General features: G+C 51.2%; 2 protein-coding genes across 4 annotated transcripts; both read right to left on the reverse strand.

The window, feature by feature from the left end:
- Positions 1 to 11: 11 nt before the first annotated feature.
- Positions 12 to 13,552, reverse strand: FBXO6 (F-box protein 6). 3 transcript variants are annotated; one of them, XM_082833010.1, is made up of 7 exons: positions 13,379 to 13,552; positions 7,546 to 7,781; positions 4,478 to 4,773; positions 2,247 to 2,373; positions 1,671 to 1,766; positions 649 to 784; positions 12 to 408 (listed from the first exon to the last, which is right to left on the reverse strand). In XM_082833010.1, the coding sequence occupies exons 3-7, from the start codon at positions 4,767 to 4,769 to the stop codon at positions 235 to 237; spliced, it is 825 nt and encodes a 274-aa protein (XP_082689136.1). In that variant the 5' UTR covers positions 4,770 to 4,773; positions 7,546 to 7,781; positions 13,379 to 13,552; the 3' UTR covers positions 12 to 234. The 3 variants fall into 3 exon arrangements, with proteins under 3 accessions (XP_082689136.1, XP_082689137.1, XP_082689138.1); XM_082833011.1 differs by having other exon boundaries at positions 7,546 to 7,798; XM_082833012.1 differs by lacking the exon at positions 7,546 to 7,781.
- Positions 13,553 to 17,568: 4,016 nt separating this feature from the next.
- On the reverse strand, positions 17,569 to 21,088 carry FBXO44 (F-box protein 44; the record flags this gene model as incomplete). The annotated part of the gene is made up of 5 exons (XM_082833014.1): positions 17,569 to 17,712; positions 18,781 to 18,916; positions 19,024 to 19,119; positions 19,268 to 19,394; positions 20,824 to 21,088. The coding sequence occupies 5 exons, from the start codon at positions 21,086 to 21,088 to the stop codon at positions 17,569 to 17,571; spliced, it is 768 nt and encodes a 255-aa protein (XP_082689140.1).
- Positions 21,089 to 21,688: the final 600 nt, after the last annotated feature.

Raw genomic sequence — 21,688 nt, forward strand, 5'->3', positions numbered from 1 at the left:
CAGAGCTACGTGACAATTAAGTTCACAGACTGGTGGGTTTGCCCCAGGTGGGAACTGGGGCAGGGGGCCTCGCTGCCCCCTACAGGCTCATGCCTTGCCTGGAGGGGACCTTTGGCAATCGGCTGGCCCAGATGGAAGACGGATGAATGGCTGTCAGAGGACAGGCTGTCAGGAGGGCCTGTGGAGGGGGAGGGGGGAGGGCAGGCAGGCCACCTCCTCTGGCCCCTGCATGGTCTAGCGCGGAGCCACGGAGGGGGCCGGGCTCCTGGTCACCCTGTGGCTGATGACGATGCTGCTGTTGGTGACGCGGGGACCGTACCAGCCTGCCCAGAACTGGGTGTCCTTGCCCCCGTGCTGGAAGAGGATGTGGCGGACACCTGGAGGGTAATCCGAGAAGGTGTGGGAGACCTGGGGGGAGGAGGGGAAAGGAAGTGTCCACCAGGACTGAAGAGGGGATGAGACAGGATGACCACTGAGCTGGAGAGGGGACGGCTGGAGTCAGGTCCTGCAGGGGAGAGCCTCCCGGCCAGAAGGGAGGAACTCTAGACAGAGGACTGGTGCATTCTGGGCCCTGGGGCTGCCCCAGATTTCCTGCCATCCTGGCCTTGGGAGAAGTGGATGGCGAGGGGCAAGCAGGTGAGGCCTCACCTCTGTCCACCTGGCATCGTTCCACTGATGGACGGTCATGGGCGGGGGCTCGAAGGAGGCCAGGACGATGTAGTCGGCCGAGGCCAGCTGTACTCGGATGTGGTAGGTGCAGCCACAGTCCGCTCTGGCGGCGAACCTGGGGGGGGGGGGAGGGCTTGGGACTGTGCACCCCAGTACAGAGGTGGCCCTGGAGGCCACCATCTCTGGAGGCGGGCAGGCAGCAGGCCCACAAATCGGAGCCCCGAGTCTCATTTCCCTGCTCTGCCCACGAGGCCCAGCCGGCTGCAGGGCTCCCTGTGCCCCACTGTGCCCCTGGGGTAAGCAGTCTGTCTGCGCTGGGCCTCAATAATCCCATCTGAGAAAAGAGGCGACCCTCCTGGGTGTTCCAGTGAAGATGTCACCGTAAAAAGCAAAGGCTCTCTACAGAGATAAAGTCCTGGGCTGTAGGATCTGCGTCGCCGCCGGTACATTACAATGGAGGTTCGGGAGGGGTGGCCTGTGTGATGGGGGCTGCACAGAGCTCCCCCTCTGGTCAGCCCTACTGCAGCCCTGCACACCTCTCAAGCCCCAACCCCCCACCCTCAGAGTAGTGGCCCTGGGGCCTGGCTGGCATTAGGGTCCTGCTTCTGCCCTGGGCCAGGCCAGACAAAGTTCTGGGCACAGAGTAGGAGCTTGGGATAGAGTCGTGGGATGAACAGTGAAAGGGGTAGGGGAGGCAGACAGGCATGTGAGTATCTGCGAGGTCCAGGGAGGCTGGGTCCTAGTATCTCTTGCTCCAGGGCCTGTTAGTGACAACTCATCTGTAGGCCTCAGTCTCCCCATCTGTAAGCTGGGGCTAACATCTGCTGATGCAGGGTTGGGGCGGGGGGCAGTGTTGAGTAAGTGCTGGGCCTGTCGGTAGGGAGGGGGGCAGCACTCGCCCCAGGACTCCGCCGGGCTCAGTGGGCCCTCCCGAGAGGGGTTCTCAGGAAGAGCAGAGGGAGGGATGCAGAGTGTGGGACTCGGGCGCAGGCCCCACTCACCAGTCCTTAACCACGATGTCCGGCCGGAACTTGTCCAGTAGCTCCTCCCAGTAGCCCTCGGCTTTGAGGTCTATCAGCTGCGACTTGAGACACATCCTGCGGAGCAGAGGCGAGGCGTGCGTCCCCAGGCGTGGCCCAGACCCAGGGAGCTGGTGCAGGGGCTGCAGGACAGGACTCTGGCTCCTGCCTCCATGCAGGCCCGCGGGGAACGTGCAGGGAGTTTGACCCACTGGTGCCTGGGTGGCGATCATCCCAGTCCTTAGGCCCAGTGTCCCGGGCACCCAAGGAGGGCGCTTCCGTGAACTCAGGCCCCTAGACTGGGGACAACCTGTACCATCCCTGACTTACCCCAACCACCTAACGGGCTCCCAGCCTCCTCAAACTGCTCGCCTCCCCCACTTGCCTCAACCCAGCCACTGAGTTGCCTCCTGCCCCAGGAAGAGGTAGGTGCTGAGCTGGCTTTGGAACCCCCTTTCTGGAGCTTCACACACAGGCCCTCACTTAGGCCTGGGATTTGGCAAAAGGTTGTCAGGACCCTTTTCCCTCCACACAGCTTCTCAATTCAGTTCATCTTACTCATAGGACGTGGCAAAGTACTTCTTGACTTTGGGGTCAGGGAAGTCTGTGCCATGCGCCCCAGGGAGGCTCTCCACCTTCCACTGGTCCCCTCCGTTGGAGTCGATTTTCCAGGATCTCATATCCTCTAGGGAAAACAGAAGCTGCAGTGAGACCCTCTGGGTGAATGTTCAGCCTGGCCCTCTCCACCTGGTCCTGGGAGGGAGCGGGTAAGGCTCAGATCTCAAGGCATGCACCCCACGGCACCTTGGAGCCGCCCTACAAGCCCCCCTCCCCGCCTTCCCACCTGTGCCCAGCACAGCAATCCTGATCTGGGCCCTCTGCCTCCCACTTTGTCCCTAGCGGGTCAACACTTAACGTGAAGCTGGAAAAAAAGAAAAGAGTATGACCAGAAATTCTAAAAGAACCTTTCCTCACTTCCACGTTGCCCAGGGGCTCTGGAAATACCCAAGTTTCAGTTCTCGAACCATTAAATTATGAAGGGCCTGTGTGGGGAATTCTGGGTGTTTTTTTGGTGGTACGCAGGCCTCTCACTGTCGTGGCCTCTCCTGTTGCGGAGCACAGGCTCCGGACGCGCAGGCTCAGCGGCCATGGCTCACAGGCCCAGCCGCTCCGTGGCATATGGGATCTTCCCAGACCGGGGCACGAACCCGTGTCCCCTGCATCGGCAGGCGGACTCTCAACCACTGAGCCACCAGGGAAGCCCGGTAATTCTGTTCTTAATGGCTAATGTGAGTTTGTCCCAACTCAGACCACTTACTAGACGACTGGCATTCCCCTGACGTCGACGTCCAGGAGGTTAACTACATACTGGGATCTGGGGGGCTTTGCTGGTGGGTCATGGGAACCTGCTGTGCCCACTCGGACCCCCTCTGCCCAGGGCAGGAGGGAGGACTGGGGGGCTGGGCATCCTCTGGGTTGGTGATGTGTAGTAACCCCGTATTGGTGGAAGGGTCCCCACCAGGTTGCCTTGGCAGGTCTGTAGGCCTAAGGCTGTCTCTCCCATCTCCCCCTTCAGACTGAGCTGAGAGGACCTCAGGAAACAGTGCTTCTCTACCCAGGCTTTCCAGAACAATCACCAGGAGAGCTTTTCCAAATTATTCCTTTGCTCCCTCTACTAGGAGCCCACATCTATTCCCCAGGTGCCCTGGGAGCCCCCCAGTAGAGAACCAGAAGAGGAATTCAGAAATCCAGAGCGGGCCAGTGCCCAGGGCAGGCGCAGAGGGAGAGCTGCGCAAGGCTGGGTGGCCGGCTCTGCAGGGCTGTGTGTGCTGTGCTGGTAGCCCGGCCTGGCTGGGCAGCTTCTGAGCAGGATTTGGGGCAGGCCAGGAGACTGAGTGTCTGGGGCACTGTCTATGGGGCCTCGAAGAGGGGCCTAAGGGCCTTCAGCAGTCAGGACTGGACCCCAGAAGCTGGGCAGTTCTAGATCTTTGAGCAAGACACTCATGTGGGGGGCCTCACGCTCCCCATGTATAAAATGGAGCCAAACCCTTCTTCTCTGGCTAACTCTCAGGATCTTCATGAGGATAAAGAGAGGAAGGGATTCTAAGTGTACAAACTATGCCTCTTCATCAACTGCTGCTATACCTAAACAGGAAGCATGATGCCTGGTACTAAATGAAGAAAAACAAAAGCCTGGCAAATATATGAGAACATAAGCCAAACAGGAGCCTCAAACCATGTGATCGTAGTTGCCTCTGAAGTTCATTTCCTTCCTCGTATCATGGGGTGACGGGAGGATGATGACATTTCTAAGACCTCAGACTAGTGCCTGGCACACAGGAAGCCCTCCCTCAACGTTAGGCAGCACAGACTGAACTAAAGGGGAGGGGGTCTGCAGTGTGCTTATTCATTCAACAAACGTTTCCTGAGCACATGCTATGTGGACACAGGGTGCAAAGTGGCAAGATCTGTCAGGCCCCAGGAACTTGAAATTTGTGGCAGAGAAAAAAAAAAAAAAGATTCCGTTATTACGGGTTATGACCAGTGCTATGAAGGAAGGAAATGGGGTGATGTGACAGACGTGGGGAGCACTGTTTGCAGACGGGGGATCAGGGCACATCTCTGAACGGAAACCTGAAGAATGAGGAGAGGGACCAAGGGAGCATGACAGGTGTTGGGGGGAGTGGTGGTGATGAGAGAACATTCCAGGTAGTGTGGGAACAGCAAGTACAAAGGCCCTGAGGTTCAGGAAAGGGACAGAACCAGCCCAGCAGCAGGCCCCGGCCCACCTTCGGCACACGGGTTGCGCAGGAGGTTCCTGCGGAGGCTGCACAGAAAGTAGAAGACCTTCCAGTCAGCCACGGACTGGTCCCAGTCCTCAGTGACGTAGCCCTCATGCAGGCATTTGCGCTTCCAGAGGGTCACAAGGTCGATGAGGTCGCGCCAGAGGCTGCAGACAGGGCGGCAGTTCAGCAGCAGCTGGCGAGCGGGCAGGTGCGTGAACACCTCCAGCAGGATGCTCTCGGGCAGCTGGTTGATGCTGACCAGGGCCATGGCCGTGGGGGGGTGAGAAGCATGCATAGGCCTGTGGGGAGCAACAGTGCTCATGAGCTCTGACCAAGGAGGTGGACCCCTTAGATCCCCAGGGACCTGGGCCAGGGAACACTGGAGCCCCTTTCCAGTACATGGTAGACCCTCAAAATAAAGAGTGGCCACATGTTATGCACATTTGAAAGAGTGCAATAAAACTATTGATAAAGTCTTCAGGGACTCATTTTTTAAGAGACCCCACCCCCCATTAAAAAATTAATTGCTTAATTTTCAGTTGGTGGGCCTGGAGAACTGTAAGATTTTGCCAAGGCCATGCTGTTGTCTGTAAGCTCTGCAAAGGTTTTCAGTGATGTTATTTTAATACTATGAATTCACCGTTAGAACATAAAATCTTGGGACTCCCCGGTGGCACAGTGGTTAAGAATCCGCCTGACAATGCAGGAGACATGGGTTTGATCCCTGGTCCTGGAAGATCCCACATGCCGTGGGGCAACTAAGCCCGTGCGCCACAACTACTGAAGCCTGCGCGCCTAGAGCCCAATCTCCACAACAAGAGAAGCCACTGCAATGAGAAGCCCACACACCACAAGGAAAAGTAGCCCCTGCTCGCTGCAACTAGAGAAAGTCCACACACAGCAACGAAGACCCAATGCAGCCAAAAATAAAAATATAATTTAAAAAGTGTGAGGGAAAGAATATACATATAAAAAAAAAAGAACGTAAAATCTTTATTACATCCACAGACTAGCTCACAATTTAAGTGATGGGCTGAGAAACAAACTTTCTCTCCCCAAATTGCCCACTTTAGCTGTGATAAAACATCCCAACGAGGAGGCTCCCCACACAGTTCTGGGTTGGGCATCAGGCCACTCTGAAATGCCCAGAAACGGAAAAGCACGTTGAGGGTGAAGAAGCAAGATGGCTTGGGTTTGAATCCTGGCCTGGAGTGACTCGCTGGGAAGGTAGTCCCCCCCGAAAAAGGTGGTAACTGTCCCGACCTCAGAAGGGCTGGGAGGACTGAGTTAGTACAAGTAGAGCATTCAGCACAGGGCTGGTTGAGAAGTGCTCCACAGCCTCATTAACCACACTCCTAGCCTCAGAGGCAAACAACTCTCCAGTAGTTGCAGAGGTACCCGCCCCCAAGAACACATTCCTCTCTCCTACATCTGAATTGCACAGGGTTTTGGGAAAATTACAGTGCCACCACCTTGGCCTGAATCTTGCCTGGGGGGATCCTGGTTATCCAGCTGTCTAAGGGGATTCCCTCAGGTGGGTGGGAGTGGGCCTGTAGCCACTGTCACTCAAGATGGCTGGAGCAGATAGGCCTTATCTGCTTATGGGTGGGGAAGGGAATATTCTCCTGGGACATGTAGGGACACTGGGGAGACTTCATTTTTCATTGCGACTTGGCCAAAGAAGCAGTTGTTAACTTAAAACAATAAAACAGCCAGATATTTTACCAGCAAAACAGATTTATTTGGGAGCAGCAAAGAATTGAAATTTGGGACGTGCAACTGGTGAACCACTTGTAAGTCCTGTTAAGCAAAGCAGAGGGAATTCTTTTATAGAAGAGATGGGGAAGTTGGGAGGGACTGTTATAAACAAAAAGTCTGCTGGAGGAAACTGGGAGTTCCAAATATAGTGACTTTTCAATGGCTGAGTTGTGACAGTCTACCATTAGCTAAGCTGTTGCCAGGAAAAGAGAAAATCTTTCTTCCTCCTGCTGGCACTAGTAGTGTTACTTCCTGCCAGAGATCTGTATTGATTCTTCCTGTATTGACTGTCAAGTACTCCCCCCTTCTGGCCTCCCAACTCCATTTTAGTGAGGTTTCGCTTCATTAATTTTCACATTTCCCCCTTTTGATCAAGATCTTTCTCCAAAAGCATCACTGATCAAGAGTCAGGGTTTTTGTCTGTTTTTTAAATCAGCATTCAGTGGCCTTTTGTCCCGTGATGCCAGGAAGAATCTTTTCTGGGTGTCCTGTCCCATGTCAGAGGGAAAGTGCACAGATTGGAAACCTATTGTGGTCACATTTGAGTAACAAGGAGGGGTAGGAGGAAGATCTCTCAGGAATTTCCCATCCAAAAGTCTGTATCTTAGAATAGTGAATACAGCAAGGGCACACTCAAAACTGAAGGAATTAAACAAGAATTTTGTAAAGAAGATGTGGTACATATATACAATGGAATATTACTCAGCTATAAAAAGGAACGAAACTGGGTCATTTGTAGAGATGTGGATGGACCTAGAGACTCACACACAGTGAAGTAAGTCAGAAAGAGACAAACAAATATCGTATATTAACACATATATGTGGAATCTAGAAAAACAGTACAGATGAACCAGCTTGCGAGGCAGAGATAGTGACACAGATGTAGAGAACAAACGTATGGACACCAAGGGGGGGAAAGCAGGGGGTGGTGGTGGTGGTGGTGGGATGAATTGGGAGATTGACATATATAAACTAATATGTAAAAAATAGATAATAAGAACCTCCTGTATAAAAAAAATTAAATTAAAAAAAAGAATTTTGGAATGACACAGTGTAGGAATAAACATGAAGTAATTAAACAGTATTGTTATCTCAAAAGAAACTGTTCAGAATCAGATGTTTCATCAATGATACAGACTGTAGGTTGAAAATTCAAGAAACTGAATTTGGATAAGAATCCAGAGTCAGTTTTATAGTCTAGATGAAAGAAAGACACTTCTGTGAATTCTAAACCTTCTAACAGGCCTTGTCTAGACATCTTGGGCAAGCTGTCTCATCAGATGTCATCTGCTTCAAATCCAGGAAATCTTTACCTTCAGGTCACCAGACGGTGTGCAGGTCCAGTTAGGGTCTGGTGCTTTCTTAGATGTGTCACATGAATCCAAGAGTCTGTTCTCTGAAGTTTGGAGGCACAAGGGTAGGTTAGCAGTACCTGATGGGGCCTTTCCAGTGAGGTTGAAGAGAGTCCTTCTCGAGGTGTCTTTTCCAGTACATGAAATCTCCAGGTTGAAAGGTGTGATGCTTAAGGTCTTCGTCTCCCAAGAGCGCACTATGAAGAAGATTGCTCTACCAAGCATTGTTATTTTTAATAGATGCAATCAGACCTTTACAATATTGAAATATATCTTCTTTCATCAGCTGTGGGTCAAAAGTGGGTGGGGCAAGGAACATTGGGTGTCCTGTGACTACCTCAAAGGGTGAGAGTTTGAGTTCTGAAAGGGGTGGATCTGAGATTTAGAAGGACCGATGGCAATGCTTTTTTGGGGGAGGGTCTCTCTGAATTTTGCCCACTAGGTCTTAATATTGCCATTAGAACGTTCCACTAACTGAGGATTGAGGATAGAAAGTACAGTGAAAATGTTGTAAAACCAGTTAAAGAGCACAAACTTGTCGAAGCACCTGACCAGTAAAATGGGTTCCTTGATCACTGTGAAGTTCAAGAGGGGTTCCCCAGGTAGGGATAATCTTTTCTATCAAAATTGTAGCCACAGAAGAAGCAGTGGCCTATCTGCAAGGGAGGGCTTCAATCCAAAGAGAAAACATACAGACCATGTAATAAAATATATTTATATCCATGAGATGGGGACAGCTATGTGAAATCCATCCACCAAACTTTTATTTTAATTGGAATATAGTTGATTTACGATGTTGCATTAGCATCAGGTGCACAGCAAAGTGAATCAGTTATACGTACACGTATATCCACTCTTTTTTAGATTCTTTCCCATATAGGTCATTACAGAGTATTGAGTGGAGTTCCCTGTGCTATACAACAGGTCCCTATTAGTTATCTATTTCATACAGAGTAGTATATATATGTCAATCCCAATCTACTGATTTATCCCTCCCCCGCTTTCCCCTCTACATCTACCAAACTTTGAATGGCCCATTACGCAATTCAAAGTGTCTGGGAACAGTGCAAACAGGTTTCCCTGGATTGTATTTTGGACAGGGGGGACAAGAAGGGAGGTACTTTTTGTGGCCTTATTAATATTTCCCCACCAACATTCATTCATGAATGCTATCATTTTGTCACTGGACCAAGAGTTCAATGCATGTACAGTGCTGAGGTGTGGGAATCAGAATTTCTGGAAGGACCAGTTTGTTATTTGGCCCAAACCAGAGTTTTCTCTTTCTACTGAACCAGCAGTTCCTAGATCCCCAATACTGTTTTTCCTTTTCTGGGGCATTGGGCATTTCTAGATGGTTATCTTGGGGAGCATCCTTTTGGATCATACCAGAAGTTTGGTCATTGGTTCCTTCGAGAGCAGCATCTGGGGCAGAAATATCAGCAAGGTGGTTTCTTTCAGCCTATAGGGACTCAAGCCTGGAATGCCCAGGGATCTTAATAATAGTCAAGGCAGCTGTCAAGAGTATAGCGCCTAACTGATTTTGCATATAAGAGCCATTTTTAATCTTTTCCCCATTAGAGGTAGGGAAACCTTGTTTCCATGTTATTCCAAAGTCATGGGTTGCTCCAAAGGAATACTGACTATCAGTATAAATGTTTGCAGTTTTGCCCTTGGCTAAACTACAAACCTCAGTGAGGGCATATAATTCAGCCTGTTGCATAATTAAGCCGTAGGTAAAGGCGCTGCTTCAACAATATCAAAAGGAGTTGCAATGGCATACCCAGCACAATCTTTACCACTTTCCCCCTTTAAATAAGAACCATCAGTAAACCATGAAAAATCTGCATTGGTTAGAGGAGTCTCCTCTAAATTATTACACGGAGTCAAAGGGTGACCAGTAAGGGTCAGGCAGTGGTGAGGGGATTCGTCAGTGAAGGAGAGGAGAAGAGTAGCAGGGTTGAGGTTGGTGCAATGTGAAAGAGTTATGTGAGGAGCAGTTAGCAAAAGGATTTCATAAGAGGTGAGGCAACTGACTGAAAAATGTTGAGTGGACGAGAATTTAGGAGGGCTTCCACTGCATGGAAGCATGCAGTACGAAGATGGGGTACGAAGATGGTTAAAGGGGATCCCATGATTGTCTCTTTGGTGGCCTTAACCAGAAGGACAGTAGAAGGAATGGCTTTGAAGCAAGGGGGATATACCTGTGCCACAGGGTCCAGCTGTTGGCTACAATACCCTACAGTACCCTACAATACGCTGTTGGCTACAATACCCTCAAAACATTTAGATAACTGGGATCCCATTTTTCAGGGGTTTTTCTCTAGAGCAAAACAATCATTCTCAAACAGCCCACAGGCCAAATACCAGCACAGTTCCTACAAGCCCCCCGTTTTTGGGCTCCGAGGACATTCCCTGCCTTCTCACATACAAAGAGAGAAAAGGGAAGCTGGTAATTAGGATGCCCAAGGGCAGGTAGTCTCATTAAGCTTTTCCTTAAGTCTTCAAAAGCTGTGTCATCTTGATCTCCCCAATTAATGGGGTCAGATTTGCTGGTTTTTAATAAAGCACGTAGGGGCTGAGCCAGGAGAGAGAAAATTGGACTCCGATTTCAACAGTAGCCAGATAGCCCAAGAAAACCTTCGGAGCTTAGTGTTTGATTCTGGGCAGTTCAGGATGTCATGGAGTCTATCTAGATCCAGTAGTCCCTGTTCTGCGATCACGTGCTCTAAATACCGAACCTGAGTTTGAGCAAAGTGCCATTTTTCTTTGGAGACTTTATGTCCCTTTAAGGCCAAAAATTTTAGCCGGTGGATGCTGTCTTCCTGTGAGGAGGTTTGAGGAGGACAGCATAGGTGCAAAAAATCTATATAATGTAACAAAGTAGAACCTGCAGAAAACTTTATATCATCCAAATCAGCTTTCAAGATTTGTGAAAAGTAAGAAGGACTTTCTGTGAAACCCTGGGTCACTGCTATACGAGTATATTGTTGTCCGTCCCAGGTGACGGCAAAAAGATATTGGCTAGCCTTATCAACTAGAATGAGTTGAAAAATACACTGCATAGATCAGTCACAGTGAAAAACTTGCTTCAAGTGGGAACGGATGTCAGTAGCATGCAGTGGTTAGGAACAACTGGGTGTTGAGAGATAACAATGTTTATTGCTCAGAGGTCCTGGATAAACCTCCATCCTCAGCCCTTGGGTTTTCTCACAGGTATAACAGGTGTATTACAGGGACTAGTGCAAGGGATAGTGAGGCCCTGAGCCTTGAAATCTTCTATCATGGGTTTTCTATCTGAAGGGCTTCTTTACTTACAGGGTACTGATTAATTCTGAAAAGAGTTTAGAGGGATCTAGTTGGATCTTAATGGGAGGTACACTGTGAATTTTGCCAATATCAGTTGGAGATTTTTGCCTATAAGGAGGGTGGTGGCTGATTCAATAGGGACAAATGATCAGTGTTTCAAGAATCGGCCCCAGCAGTGCTGGAAACAGAACAAATAAAAGATGTCGAAGTGTCTTTTAATTTACCAGGTTGGCTATTTAGATGGCTACTGTCAAATTCTAGAATTATTTCCCTCTTTTGGGAGAAAGAAATTCGGCATAATACTCTTCCAAGAAGTCTTGGCCTAATAAGTGAATGGAGGGAGACGAGCTAAGGAGAGAAAGTGTGGCTCTCTCAAAGGGCCTAAACAAAAGGGAAAAGGTTCAGAGATAGGAGCCTGTTGAGGATCATCAGAGATTGCCACTATGGGAACTGTATTAGGGCTCTGCAGTGGGGCTGAGCACCGAGAGCGTGGCCCCGCTGTCAGTAAGGACAGAGATTCCTTCCCAATCTGGAGAGTTGTTTCTTCGAGCTGATTAACAGGGAGGATTGGGAAGAGCCCCTGTAGTTCCTCAGGGCCCCCTCATTGGGCATTAGGAGGACACCAGAAAGGCTGAGAGGGCTGAAAACTCCTGGAACGCTTAAATTTGTAAGTCTTTTTTCCAATGCCCTGGCTTTTTGCAATAGCAGAAATTAGGTTTTTGGTTTTGTTTAGGGACCTTCATTTGCTGGAGTTGAAGATTAAGAATTTAGTGGTTTGGGCTTCCCTGGTGGCGCAGTGGCTGAGAGTCCGCCTGCTGATGCAGGGGACACTGGTTCGTGCCCCAGTCTGGAAAGATCCCACATGCCGCGGAGCGGCTGGGCCCGTGAGCCATGGCCGCTGAGCCTGCGCGTCCGGAGCTGTGCTCCATAATGGGAGAGGCCACAGCAGTGAGAGGCCCTTGTACCGCAAAAAAACAAACAAACAAACAAAAGAATTTAGTGGTTTTTCTTTTTGGTGACTCATCTAGGGTGCAAGTGAGCTGATCTGCCAAATGAATCTAGCGTGGACACAGTTTCCCATTCCATCCTGGTTCTTTTAAATAAAAGAAGAAGATCCTGGTTCAGCCCATTAATAAACATGGAGGTGACAGTTACCCTAGTGGACTCAACATCTGAAGAAAGACCAGAGTTTTCTTTAAAAATAACCTGAAGTCGGTTAGAATAGCCATGAACAGGTTCATCAGATTTTTGTATGCAAGGCTGACCTTTGTTCTGATCAACAGGCTTAGGAGAGGCTACTACAATTCCTCGGTGGAGGTTTTCACTGAGTGTTCTAGCCTCTTGCCAAAAGTTAGGGGATTGCCCTTCTAAATCCCCTCCAGAATGTTCCCATGAAACACTTTCATCCAGTGTTTGCTTGACTCTCACCAACAAGCACGTGGACTAACTGATATAAATCTGAGAAACCAGACTGGTAGGTTTGAACAAGTATTAACATCTTCAGCAAACCTAAGGGGGTCCTCAGTCACTTTAGGAACCTCTTGAACTATGGCTCACAATTTGGCTTAGTCCAGGGAACATAAGTAATTTGGGGTTTATTTCAATCCTCAGAAGATTAACTTTAAGGAGGAGGTTCTGATAGGCTCAGAGGAGGGAGCAGGGAGAGTCAGCGGAGCTGTAGGGAAAAAGGGAAGTTCAGCGAGAGAAGTAGACTGGGGAGGTGCAGAAGGAAAGGAAGATGGCGCCTGGGATGGGCTTGAGCACAAGACGACTGCCAGTATCCAGAGACAAAGAAGACGGGGTAGGGGAAAAGGAGACCTCAGAAGCCATTTTGTCTTATTTTAATATTTTATTTGCCTCAGTTACTTTAAAAATTGTATATTGCAAAGAGGCAATTTTAGACTCCTGATACGTTTTGGAAGCCTTAAAATACCAATCAAAATTGGTGTCCAATTCAGTTTTGACAACTGCAGATCTGTGGCAGTCTAACACAATTTTAAGAAAGGAAGTTTGGGGAGTTCAGAAGTTCCCCATTCTGGTCACTGGTGTTCTAAATTACGTCTGTTTCAATTGGTCCATTTAGTTAAAAATGTATATAAGGAGAGACAGCAGTTTTTAAACATAAAATTGCCCAGGGTCCCTGAAAAGGTGTGTGGGGGGCACCCTCAAAACATTTAGATAACTGGGATCCCATTTTTCAGGGGTTTTTCTCTAGAGCAAAAGAATCATCCTTAAACAGCCCACAGGCCAAATACCAGCACAGTTTCAATAGGAACAGCCTGGTTCCAAAAGTAGTCGGACTGAAAGCTAGCACAGTTCCAGTTGGAACAGCGTGATTTCAAGAGTGAGACTAAAGTGCCAACCAAGTACTCACAGACAAACAAGGCCTTAACGAAAAAGGACGAAGCCTTCACACAGATCCCAAAGAAAACCTGGAGAGCTTCAAAACGCGAAAAGAGCGGAGCTCAGATCCAGGAGAAAAACTTACCCTCAAACTGCAAAGTTGGTGAGAAAGCAGTGAGTTCTGTGGGATCTGTGGGTACCAGCACCTGTTTGCTCACCAGCCTCGGAGTTGTTGGGGGTCTTCTCTGGATCTCAGTGAAACCTCCGTGGAATGTTAACCTAAAACAATAAAATAGCCGCTTATTTTACTTGCAAAACAGGTTTATTTGGGAGCAGCAAATAACTGCAAGGCAGGATATGCAACTATGGCGAACCACTTACACGTCCTGTTAAGCAAAGGAGAAGAGACTCTTTTACAGAGGAGAAGGGAAAATTGGGTGGGGCCGTTATAAACAAAAAGCCCATTGGAAGACACGGGGAGTTGGAAGTATAATGGCTTTTCATTGGTTGAGTTGTGACAGTCTCTCATTGGCTGAGCTGTTGCCAGGCAAAGAGAAAATCATTTTTTCCTCCTGCTGGCAGTAGTAGTCTCACTTCCTGCCAGGTATGCTAAGTATGCCTCTTGATGTTGGGATTGTACTGACTGTCAAGTGTTCCTCTTCCTCATTTCCTGACTCCATTTTAGTGAGGTTTCCCTTTTTTAATTTTCACACAGCTCACAGTCTTCTCAAAGCTTTCATCCCATTAAAAAAAATGAGGGTGGGCACACACTCTGGCACCTGCCCAGGGAGAAGTATTTTTCCATTATCAGAGAAAAAACCCCCCAAAAAACAGATAAATAAGGTACTTGCAGCTTGTGCAAAATGTTATGATGGAAAAATACTCCATGCGGCCAGGTCTTCCCATTTTTCAGGAATTTTAAACATTTTTTAAATACATGAAATCTGTCAAATTTTAAATGTTGGCAACTTCTAAAAGCATTGTCTAGGCCAAATAAAAGTCCCTGGGCTCCGAGTTAGAGGCGTCTTAGGTACAAACACCTGCTCGACCTATCGTCCAAAGTCTGGTCTTTCGCTCTGGTCGCATGTCATCCCTAGACTCCATCCCCAAAGCCTGAATGCAGAAGGGTGGAGGGGGTGAAGGTCATCCTGGGGCATTCTGGGGTGGAAACGTCCACATCAGTTCTAAGAAGCCACCTCGCATCGACTGGGCTTCCCACGTACTAGGCCCAGGGCCACACGCTGGCCTTTTCTCCATAGACCCTCCCTACAACCACTCGAGACACTGTTACTAAGCCCATTTCCGAAAACGGAAACTGCGGCTTGGGGAAGTTAGGCCCCCGTCCCAGGTCCTGCGGGCGTGACGGTGCCGAGTTCCTAGACTGTCCCCTGGCCGGGGCGCTGCACGCGAGGTTAAGCCGGAGTGGCCGCGGACGCCGAGGATACTCCGGAACGGCCTTGCCGGGAAGCGAAGCGTTCCGCGCCGAGCTATCAGACCCTAGAGGCTGGCCCCGCCCCGCGCCCCGCCCCGCCCGGAAGCGGCGCCCCCCGGCACCCTTCCCGCGGCTGCCGGCTTCCCGGCCGGCCGGAGACAGCGTCTTCGGGCTCCGTTAACGTCCCGACGACCCGCCCAGCGCCGAACATCCAAGCCCTCTCCCGCACCTGTCGCCCCCCTACCCGTCCCCTGCCTGGGCCGAAATCTGGGCGCGGGTCGGAGCGCTCGGCACGACCTGAGCTCGGGGTCTGCCTGGAGCCTACGGCCTCGGCGGCGCCGTCAGCTCTCGCCCCGCCCGGCGCCTGCGTCACGCGCCGCGCTCGGACCGCCTCCCTCGCGGCCCCAGCCTGCTGCTCCTGCGACTTCGCCCCGCCCCACGCCGGGACCACTTTCCCAGGCGCGAGCAAAGAAATCTAGTGTCCGCAGGGTCGGGGCGGCGTCAGGGGAGCTCCAGACCTCGTTTCCTGAAGCTCAGTCTTTCCTTCCAGGCGGTGGGCGGCTCAGCAGTGGGGACCCAATTTCTCTCTGCTCCCACTTCCCTCCGGTAGGCCGGAGCCTCCTTCTGACCTAGCCCTTCCCCTCTGGGGGCCACTCCTTAGACCTCTATTCCGGTTCCCTGCAGAGAGGGAGGTGGGCCCCCGCCTGGAGGGTGACTGCTGAAACTCTGGCCTTGAGCCTGGTTCGTACCGTCCCTAGGACTTACTCAGAGGTAAAAACCGCTCTGCGTTTTTGCTGGGATTAAGTTCATTAATTCCTTTCTTCATTCCACAAATAATTATCAAGCACCTACTTCAGCCAACCACAAGGGATCATGCAGGGTGTGCACTGCCCAAGGGTGCCTGATCCAGGCCAGGTTGTTAACTCAGGGCTGCATATTCTCCGAGGAAGAGTGTGTTTTGCTAACTTGCCATACAGTTAGTGGGTGGTGGTCCTGAGACAGGCTGGGACCTGGGACCCTTTGCTGCAGTGCTCGCACCTGGACAATCTCCTTGAGCTGACAAGCTACAAAGAAACTATAAGGGACTAAAAATAACTGTGTGCATGTGCAGTTGGGGCAAATTATGGACAACAAGATACAAAAAGACCAAAAACCCAACTGCCACTTCTGAAGAGCCCAAAAACAGAGCATTGGGAGCAAAAGCAGGGTACTGCACATGCCCGCTGCACACACCACCACCAAAGGGGTGGGCAGACCACCTAAGCCACCCCTCCCCTCACCCTATACAAGGAACCAGCTCCCCCACTCCCCCAGAGTGAGCGAGGGATCCAGCAAGGGAAACTGTTGCTTGATTTCACTCCCTCTTGCTGCAGCAGGGGTCCCAGGAAAGCCTTATCTGAAACTCTTGTCTGGCCTCTTATCAATTTCTATTGATTAAGGAGGCCAAGAACCCTGGTCCGTGACAGTCCTTGCCCTGGTTGAGGCCCTAATCTAGCGCACTGTTGAGTCAGATAATGCAATTTAACAGTAGTTATTGAGCACCTACTGTGTGCCAGGCACCATTATAAATTCTTTGGCTTTGTCTGTTATCAGTAAAGCTCTGGGCAGTGAAAAAAACAACAGTAAGTAGTGCCTGGGATGGCAAGAGTTGCCCAAGATATCTGCACACTCCACTGCCAGCCTGCGGCCAGGCCTCCAGAGGAAGGTGGCAGTACTGGAGGGCTGCTGCGTGCGAGATGTCTGCAGCTTGTCCAGGGGTCTGTCCCAGGACCCTCATTCTTCGAAGTCTGGCTCCTGAAATGTCAACCCCTCTCTGTACCTTGGACAGAGCCATATAAGTTGCAGCTTCTATGGGCAAGGGGCAAGTCCTCCCATGAAGTTTGCCTTTTCCCCCAGAAAGCACAGGGCACACGTTGGGCTGGGAACACCTTTTATTTGGCCACATGCATCAGGGGTAGGAGAACTGCTCTCTTTCCAGCAGGAGGGAGAGGCAGGAACGTGGTCCGACAGGGTGGGGAGGTCCTGGGAATGGCAGTTCCAAGGGTAGGGTGGGCGCTTGGAATGCTCTCCAAGCCACAGAGTGCCTGGCCTAGGCATGGAGGTGGACAGGTGGTCCTTGAACCGCCCCCCCATCCCACTCATCCAGGGCTCACACATCCCAGCTCTCAGGGCCCGACCCTGCCCCTCACCTGCCCTGGGTTGCCGTGTGCAGGATTCCAGGGGGATATTTTGGACAGCCCTGCCCTCACTTAATACACATGTGGCTTCTGGGGCTTCACTGACAGTGAAGAGAGTCCAGACTTGGCCGGGACCCCACCCCACCCTGGGCCTGCCTATCTCAGACCAGGCCTGAGCCTCTGGACCAAAGCCACCTCGCTAAGCAGGCGGACAGAGTGAGAAAGCCTGGGAGTGGCAGAGAATGGGGCAGAGGATGGGCCAGCAGAGCCATCCTTCCACTCCCAGACCTGTCTGAGCTACATCATCGCTCAGCATCTGCATTATGCAGGGCAGCCACAGGCTTGCCAGATGTCCTGGCTGTCCCAGGTCTGAGGGCCCTCAAAGAAGACAGTGAGAAATGACCCAGCAAGGGAAGGTAGACACATAGATCTAGGTTACCAGCAGAGCTTGGAGACCCTCCCTCAGAGGCATCTGGGGGAACACCATGCACCCCCCCAACCTCAGGGGCCCCCTCATTCAGGTTGAGACCCCCGGGCAGAGAGCTAGCTACCCATAACATATGAAGGCTGTACAAACGAAGAGGCTCCATGAAGAGGCAACTGGGGGGGGGCAAGGATGAACTAGGAAGTCTGGGAGAGCCTGGCCTCTACCTCCCCTTCCCAAGCCCAGCCCATCTCTGACAGCAGTTTATCAGTTGGGGTTAGGTGGCTGGGGGCTCGGGGGCGTCATGGCAGTGGGGGCCCGATGGTGATGCTGCTGTTGGTGACCCTCGGGCCGTACCAGCCGGCCCAGTAGTGAGTGTCCACGCCGCCGTGCTGAAACCAGATGTAGCGGACGCCGGGTGGATAGTTGGAGAACGTGTGGGAGACCTGGGGGGCGGGGGCAGGTGGAGGGAAGGAGAGCGGTCAGGGGAGTTGACCCTGAGCGGGGTACTGCCTGAGGGGGTGAGGGGACCAGGATGGGCTGAGGTCTCAGTGCTCAACCCAGAGTCAGCAGAATGGAATTCTAGTCCTCACTCTGATTTGGGGCAGACCACCTCCCCTGTCTGTGTCTCCTCAGTTTCCTCATCTGTAAAATGGAGCAAAATCCTGCTGGGTCCACTCCACGGGATTATCTAAGTGCAGATCAAATGAACTGAAGGAAATTTTGCAAGCTGCCAAAGGATGTCCAATACACTCATCACTGAGTACATGTGGTTATTTAAGTTAAAATTAATTAAAGTTGGATAAAATTAAAAATTCAGTTCCTAGTCGTACTATGAACTGGCTCTTATTAAGTCTTCAATTGTCACATGTGGCTCTTGGCTACCAAACTGGACAGGGCAGACAGACCATTTCTTTCTTTCTCTCTCTTTTTTTTTTTTTCGGCTGTGCTACACCACTTGCAGGATCTTAGTTCTCTGACCAGGGACTGAACCTGGGGCCGTGGCAGTGAAAGCACCGAGTCCAGGCCAGGGAAGTCCCAGACAGACCATTTCTATCACTGCAGAAAGGTCTACTGGAGAGCACTGGTCTGGATCAGAAGTTGGCAAACTATGGTCTAGGGGCCCACTGCCAGTTTTTGTAAATAAAGTTTTATTGGAACACAGTCATGCCCATTTGCTAAAGCTGCTTTCACAACACAACGGCAGAGTTGATGAGCTGAGTATTTGTGATACAGTAAAACCTGCAAAGCTTAAACTATTTGTATCTGGCCTTTTAAGAAAAAGTTCACTGAACCCTAACCTAGATAATAGTAATAACTGATATTAGTAATTAATAATAGTCAATCTTTTTGAACATGGCTTTACCAGCATCATCTCACTGATAATCTTTGAGAGCTCAGAGCAGCCAAAGCCCAGGTAAGAAGCAGCAGAACTGGGATCTCAACTTGGGCCTGTCTGACTGCAGTCTCAGCCTTGGACAATGTGCCCCCTGTCCCCTTCCCCGCTCACACACCTCCCTCCACTTGGCATCGCTCTTCTGCTGGATGGTTGCTGGGTCTGGCTGGAAGGTCCCCAGAGGCGCATGCGCTGACGACAGGAGCTGAACACACAGCTGGTACTTGGACCCGCAGTCTGGCCTGGCTGCGAACCTGCAGGCGGAGGAAGGGCCCTTCAGGGCCTTGGAGATGGGGGGGCAGGGTGCGGGTGGGGCACCTGAGTGGCAGGGCCCCCCCAAACCCTCGCCCCAAGCACTCACCAGTCCTTCACCTCGATGTCTGGCCGTGTGGTGTCCATCAGCTCCTCCCAATACCCTTCAGCCTTGAGGTCCACCACCTGGGACTTGAGGCAGGTGCTGGGGGTGGGTGGAGGGGTGGGAGGGGCTGGGGCTCGCCACTAGGGCACTGGGGGGCTAGGACTGCCCCTCCCAGAGCAGGAGAGACCCCAAGGTGCAGTGACTTGGGCTTCCCCCCCTCCCCGCCCCGAGACCCCTCGGATCTTACTAATAAGAAGTCACGAAGTATTTCTTGACCTGGTCATTGGGGAATTCCTGCCTCTGGTCTCCAGAGAGCTCCTCCACCTTCCACTCATCGCCTCCATTCACGTCCAGGCTCCAGAACTCAAACCCCTCTGGTGGGAAAGCAGAGTTCGTATCAAAGGGAAGCCCCTCAGTGGCCGCCTCCCAAGTGCCCCTTGCTCCTGGCACCTCTCCCTGGATTTCAGCAGCTGCCCTCAAGCCCCGTGCTGGGGAACCCTGCACATCAACAGTGCCTGCCTTGTACTAGGTGCTGCCTGTGTGCCAGGCACCACGGTGACTGATTTCTACCGGGAATCCTGATGATGGGAACAACCAGACTACTTCTGGGATGGAATGCTCTGGTGCCAGTCAGACAGATCTGGGTCTAGTCCCGGCTCTACCAATACTGGGCTCTGTGACCTTAGGCAAGGTGCTTTCTCTCTCTGAGCCTTGGTTTTGTCCTCTGTAAACCAGGGTCAAGAACAGGGGCTGGCAAACTGTTTCCATAAAGGGTCAGAATACTTCAGGTTTTGTGGGCTACATGTTGACTCTATCACATAGTGTCTTGTTTTGTTTGTTTAAGATTTTTTTTTTTTTTTTTTTTTTTTTTGCGGTACGCGGGCCTCTCACTGTTGTGGCCTCTCCCGTTGCGGAGCACAGGCTCCGGACACGCAGGCTCAGCGGCCATGGCACACGGGCCCAGCTGCTCTGCAGCATGTGGGATCCTCCCGGACCGGGGCACGAACCCGTGTCCCTTGCATCGGCAGGCGGACTCTCAACCACTGCACCACCAGGGAAGCCCTTTTTGTTTGTTTTTTAAATAACCCTTTAAAACCATAAAAACTATTCGTAGCTCCTAGGCCAGATTTGGCTTATGGACCATAGTTTGTCAACATGCTGGTGAAGAACATGGCCGTTGCGGAGTCAAGTGAGGCAGGCATCTGAAAGCTGTGGACAGCTTGGGGTTGTTTTACTATCATTTTGCTCCAGAATTTGGCCACATAATAGAGATTGAGGTTCTCATGCCATCAAAGTGTCTACTTAGTCATTTACAGCACAGCAAGGGAAAAGAGGGGGCTCTGGATGACCGTAGAAGTTTTGTTTTACCTTTTGTTGGAATGTGCTGGGAAGAAGACCGGATCTCTCATTCTCTCATAAGCAAAGCCCCCTTTGTCTTCTGGGCAGTCCTAGTAGGCCTAGTCCTGGAGTCTGGGAGCCAGGCCAAGAAAATATGGCTCTGACTTCCTGGTCTTGTGTCTTGGGCACAATTCATTCCAACTGGCCAACATTCCCTCTCCTAGGAAAGGTCACTGGGGAAATAACCTTCAGAGTGGAATAAGAGTGGAACAATGCCACTCTTGGCCTCAGTTTTCCCATCTGAAAAATGGGTGCCTAATAGTACCTACTCTTAGGATTATTGTGAGAAAGGAATTAAACCCTCCAAAGTGCCTGGCTGGCTCATAGTAAGCGCCTAATGAATGTTAGCTGGTATCACGACAGTCTGTGTGTTTGGGGGCACATCATACCCAGTCTGCACCCCACCTTCGGCACACGGGTTATGCAGGAGGTTCTTGTGGAGGCTGCGGAGGAAGTAGAAGACCTTCCAGTCGGCCACGGGCTGGTCCCAGTCTTTGGTAATGAAGCCCTCACGCAGGCATTTGCGCTTCCAGAGGGTCACGAGGTCGATGAGGTCTCGCCAGAGGCTGCAGACCAGGCGGCAACGCAGCAGCAGCTGGCGGGCGGGCACGTGCGTGAACAACTCCAACAGGATGTTCTCGGGCAGCTCGTTGATGTTCCCCACCGCCATGGCTCTCCTGTGGTTGTTGAAAGCTACACTACAGACCTGATCCTCTCCCCAGGACCCAATATTCGCAGCACCCCGTGGTGGTGGAGGTTCCCTCCCAGCACTGCCATTGACTATCTCAGGAAAGTCACTGGGCCTCTCTGAGCCTCAGTTTCCTCCTCTGTAAAATGGGGCCAGGAACAATACTTACCTCCTAGAGGGGGTACAAGGAGCTTGGGACACAGCAGAAGCTCAGTAAAAGGTGAGCTCTGATTGTCTTTACTGGCACCTCACAATAGCCTCTAAGGGAGGCTCAGGAGGCAGAAGAGGTATCAGGATCTGCCCAAGGTCACACAGACAGGAGCAGAGGGGAAAGGAGCCTGAGCCTTCTCTGAATCTAGAGCCAGCTTTTTTCAATAGGTCGGACGGTCTTTAGCATGGAAATCACAATTCGCAGCCCCGCAGCCTGTCTGGTACCTTCCGCATTCTCTCTCCCATCCTCAAAACGGAGGAGCGGAGATATGGGGGCGGGGGGGCAGGGATAATTATCATTGTCTCCGACCGAGGTCCAAAGGGCCCTAGCCACTTTTTCGAGACCACGGAGTAAATGCTCTGCCTGGTTGG

The sequence above is a fragment of the Leucopleurus acutus genome (assembly GCF_964270905.1).
Source record: "Leucopleurus acutus genome assembly, chromosome: 2".
NCBI lineage: Eukaryota > Metazoa > Chordata > Mammalia > Artiodactyla > Delphinidae > Leucopleurus > Leucopleurus acutus.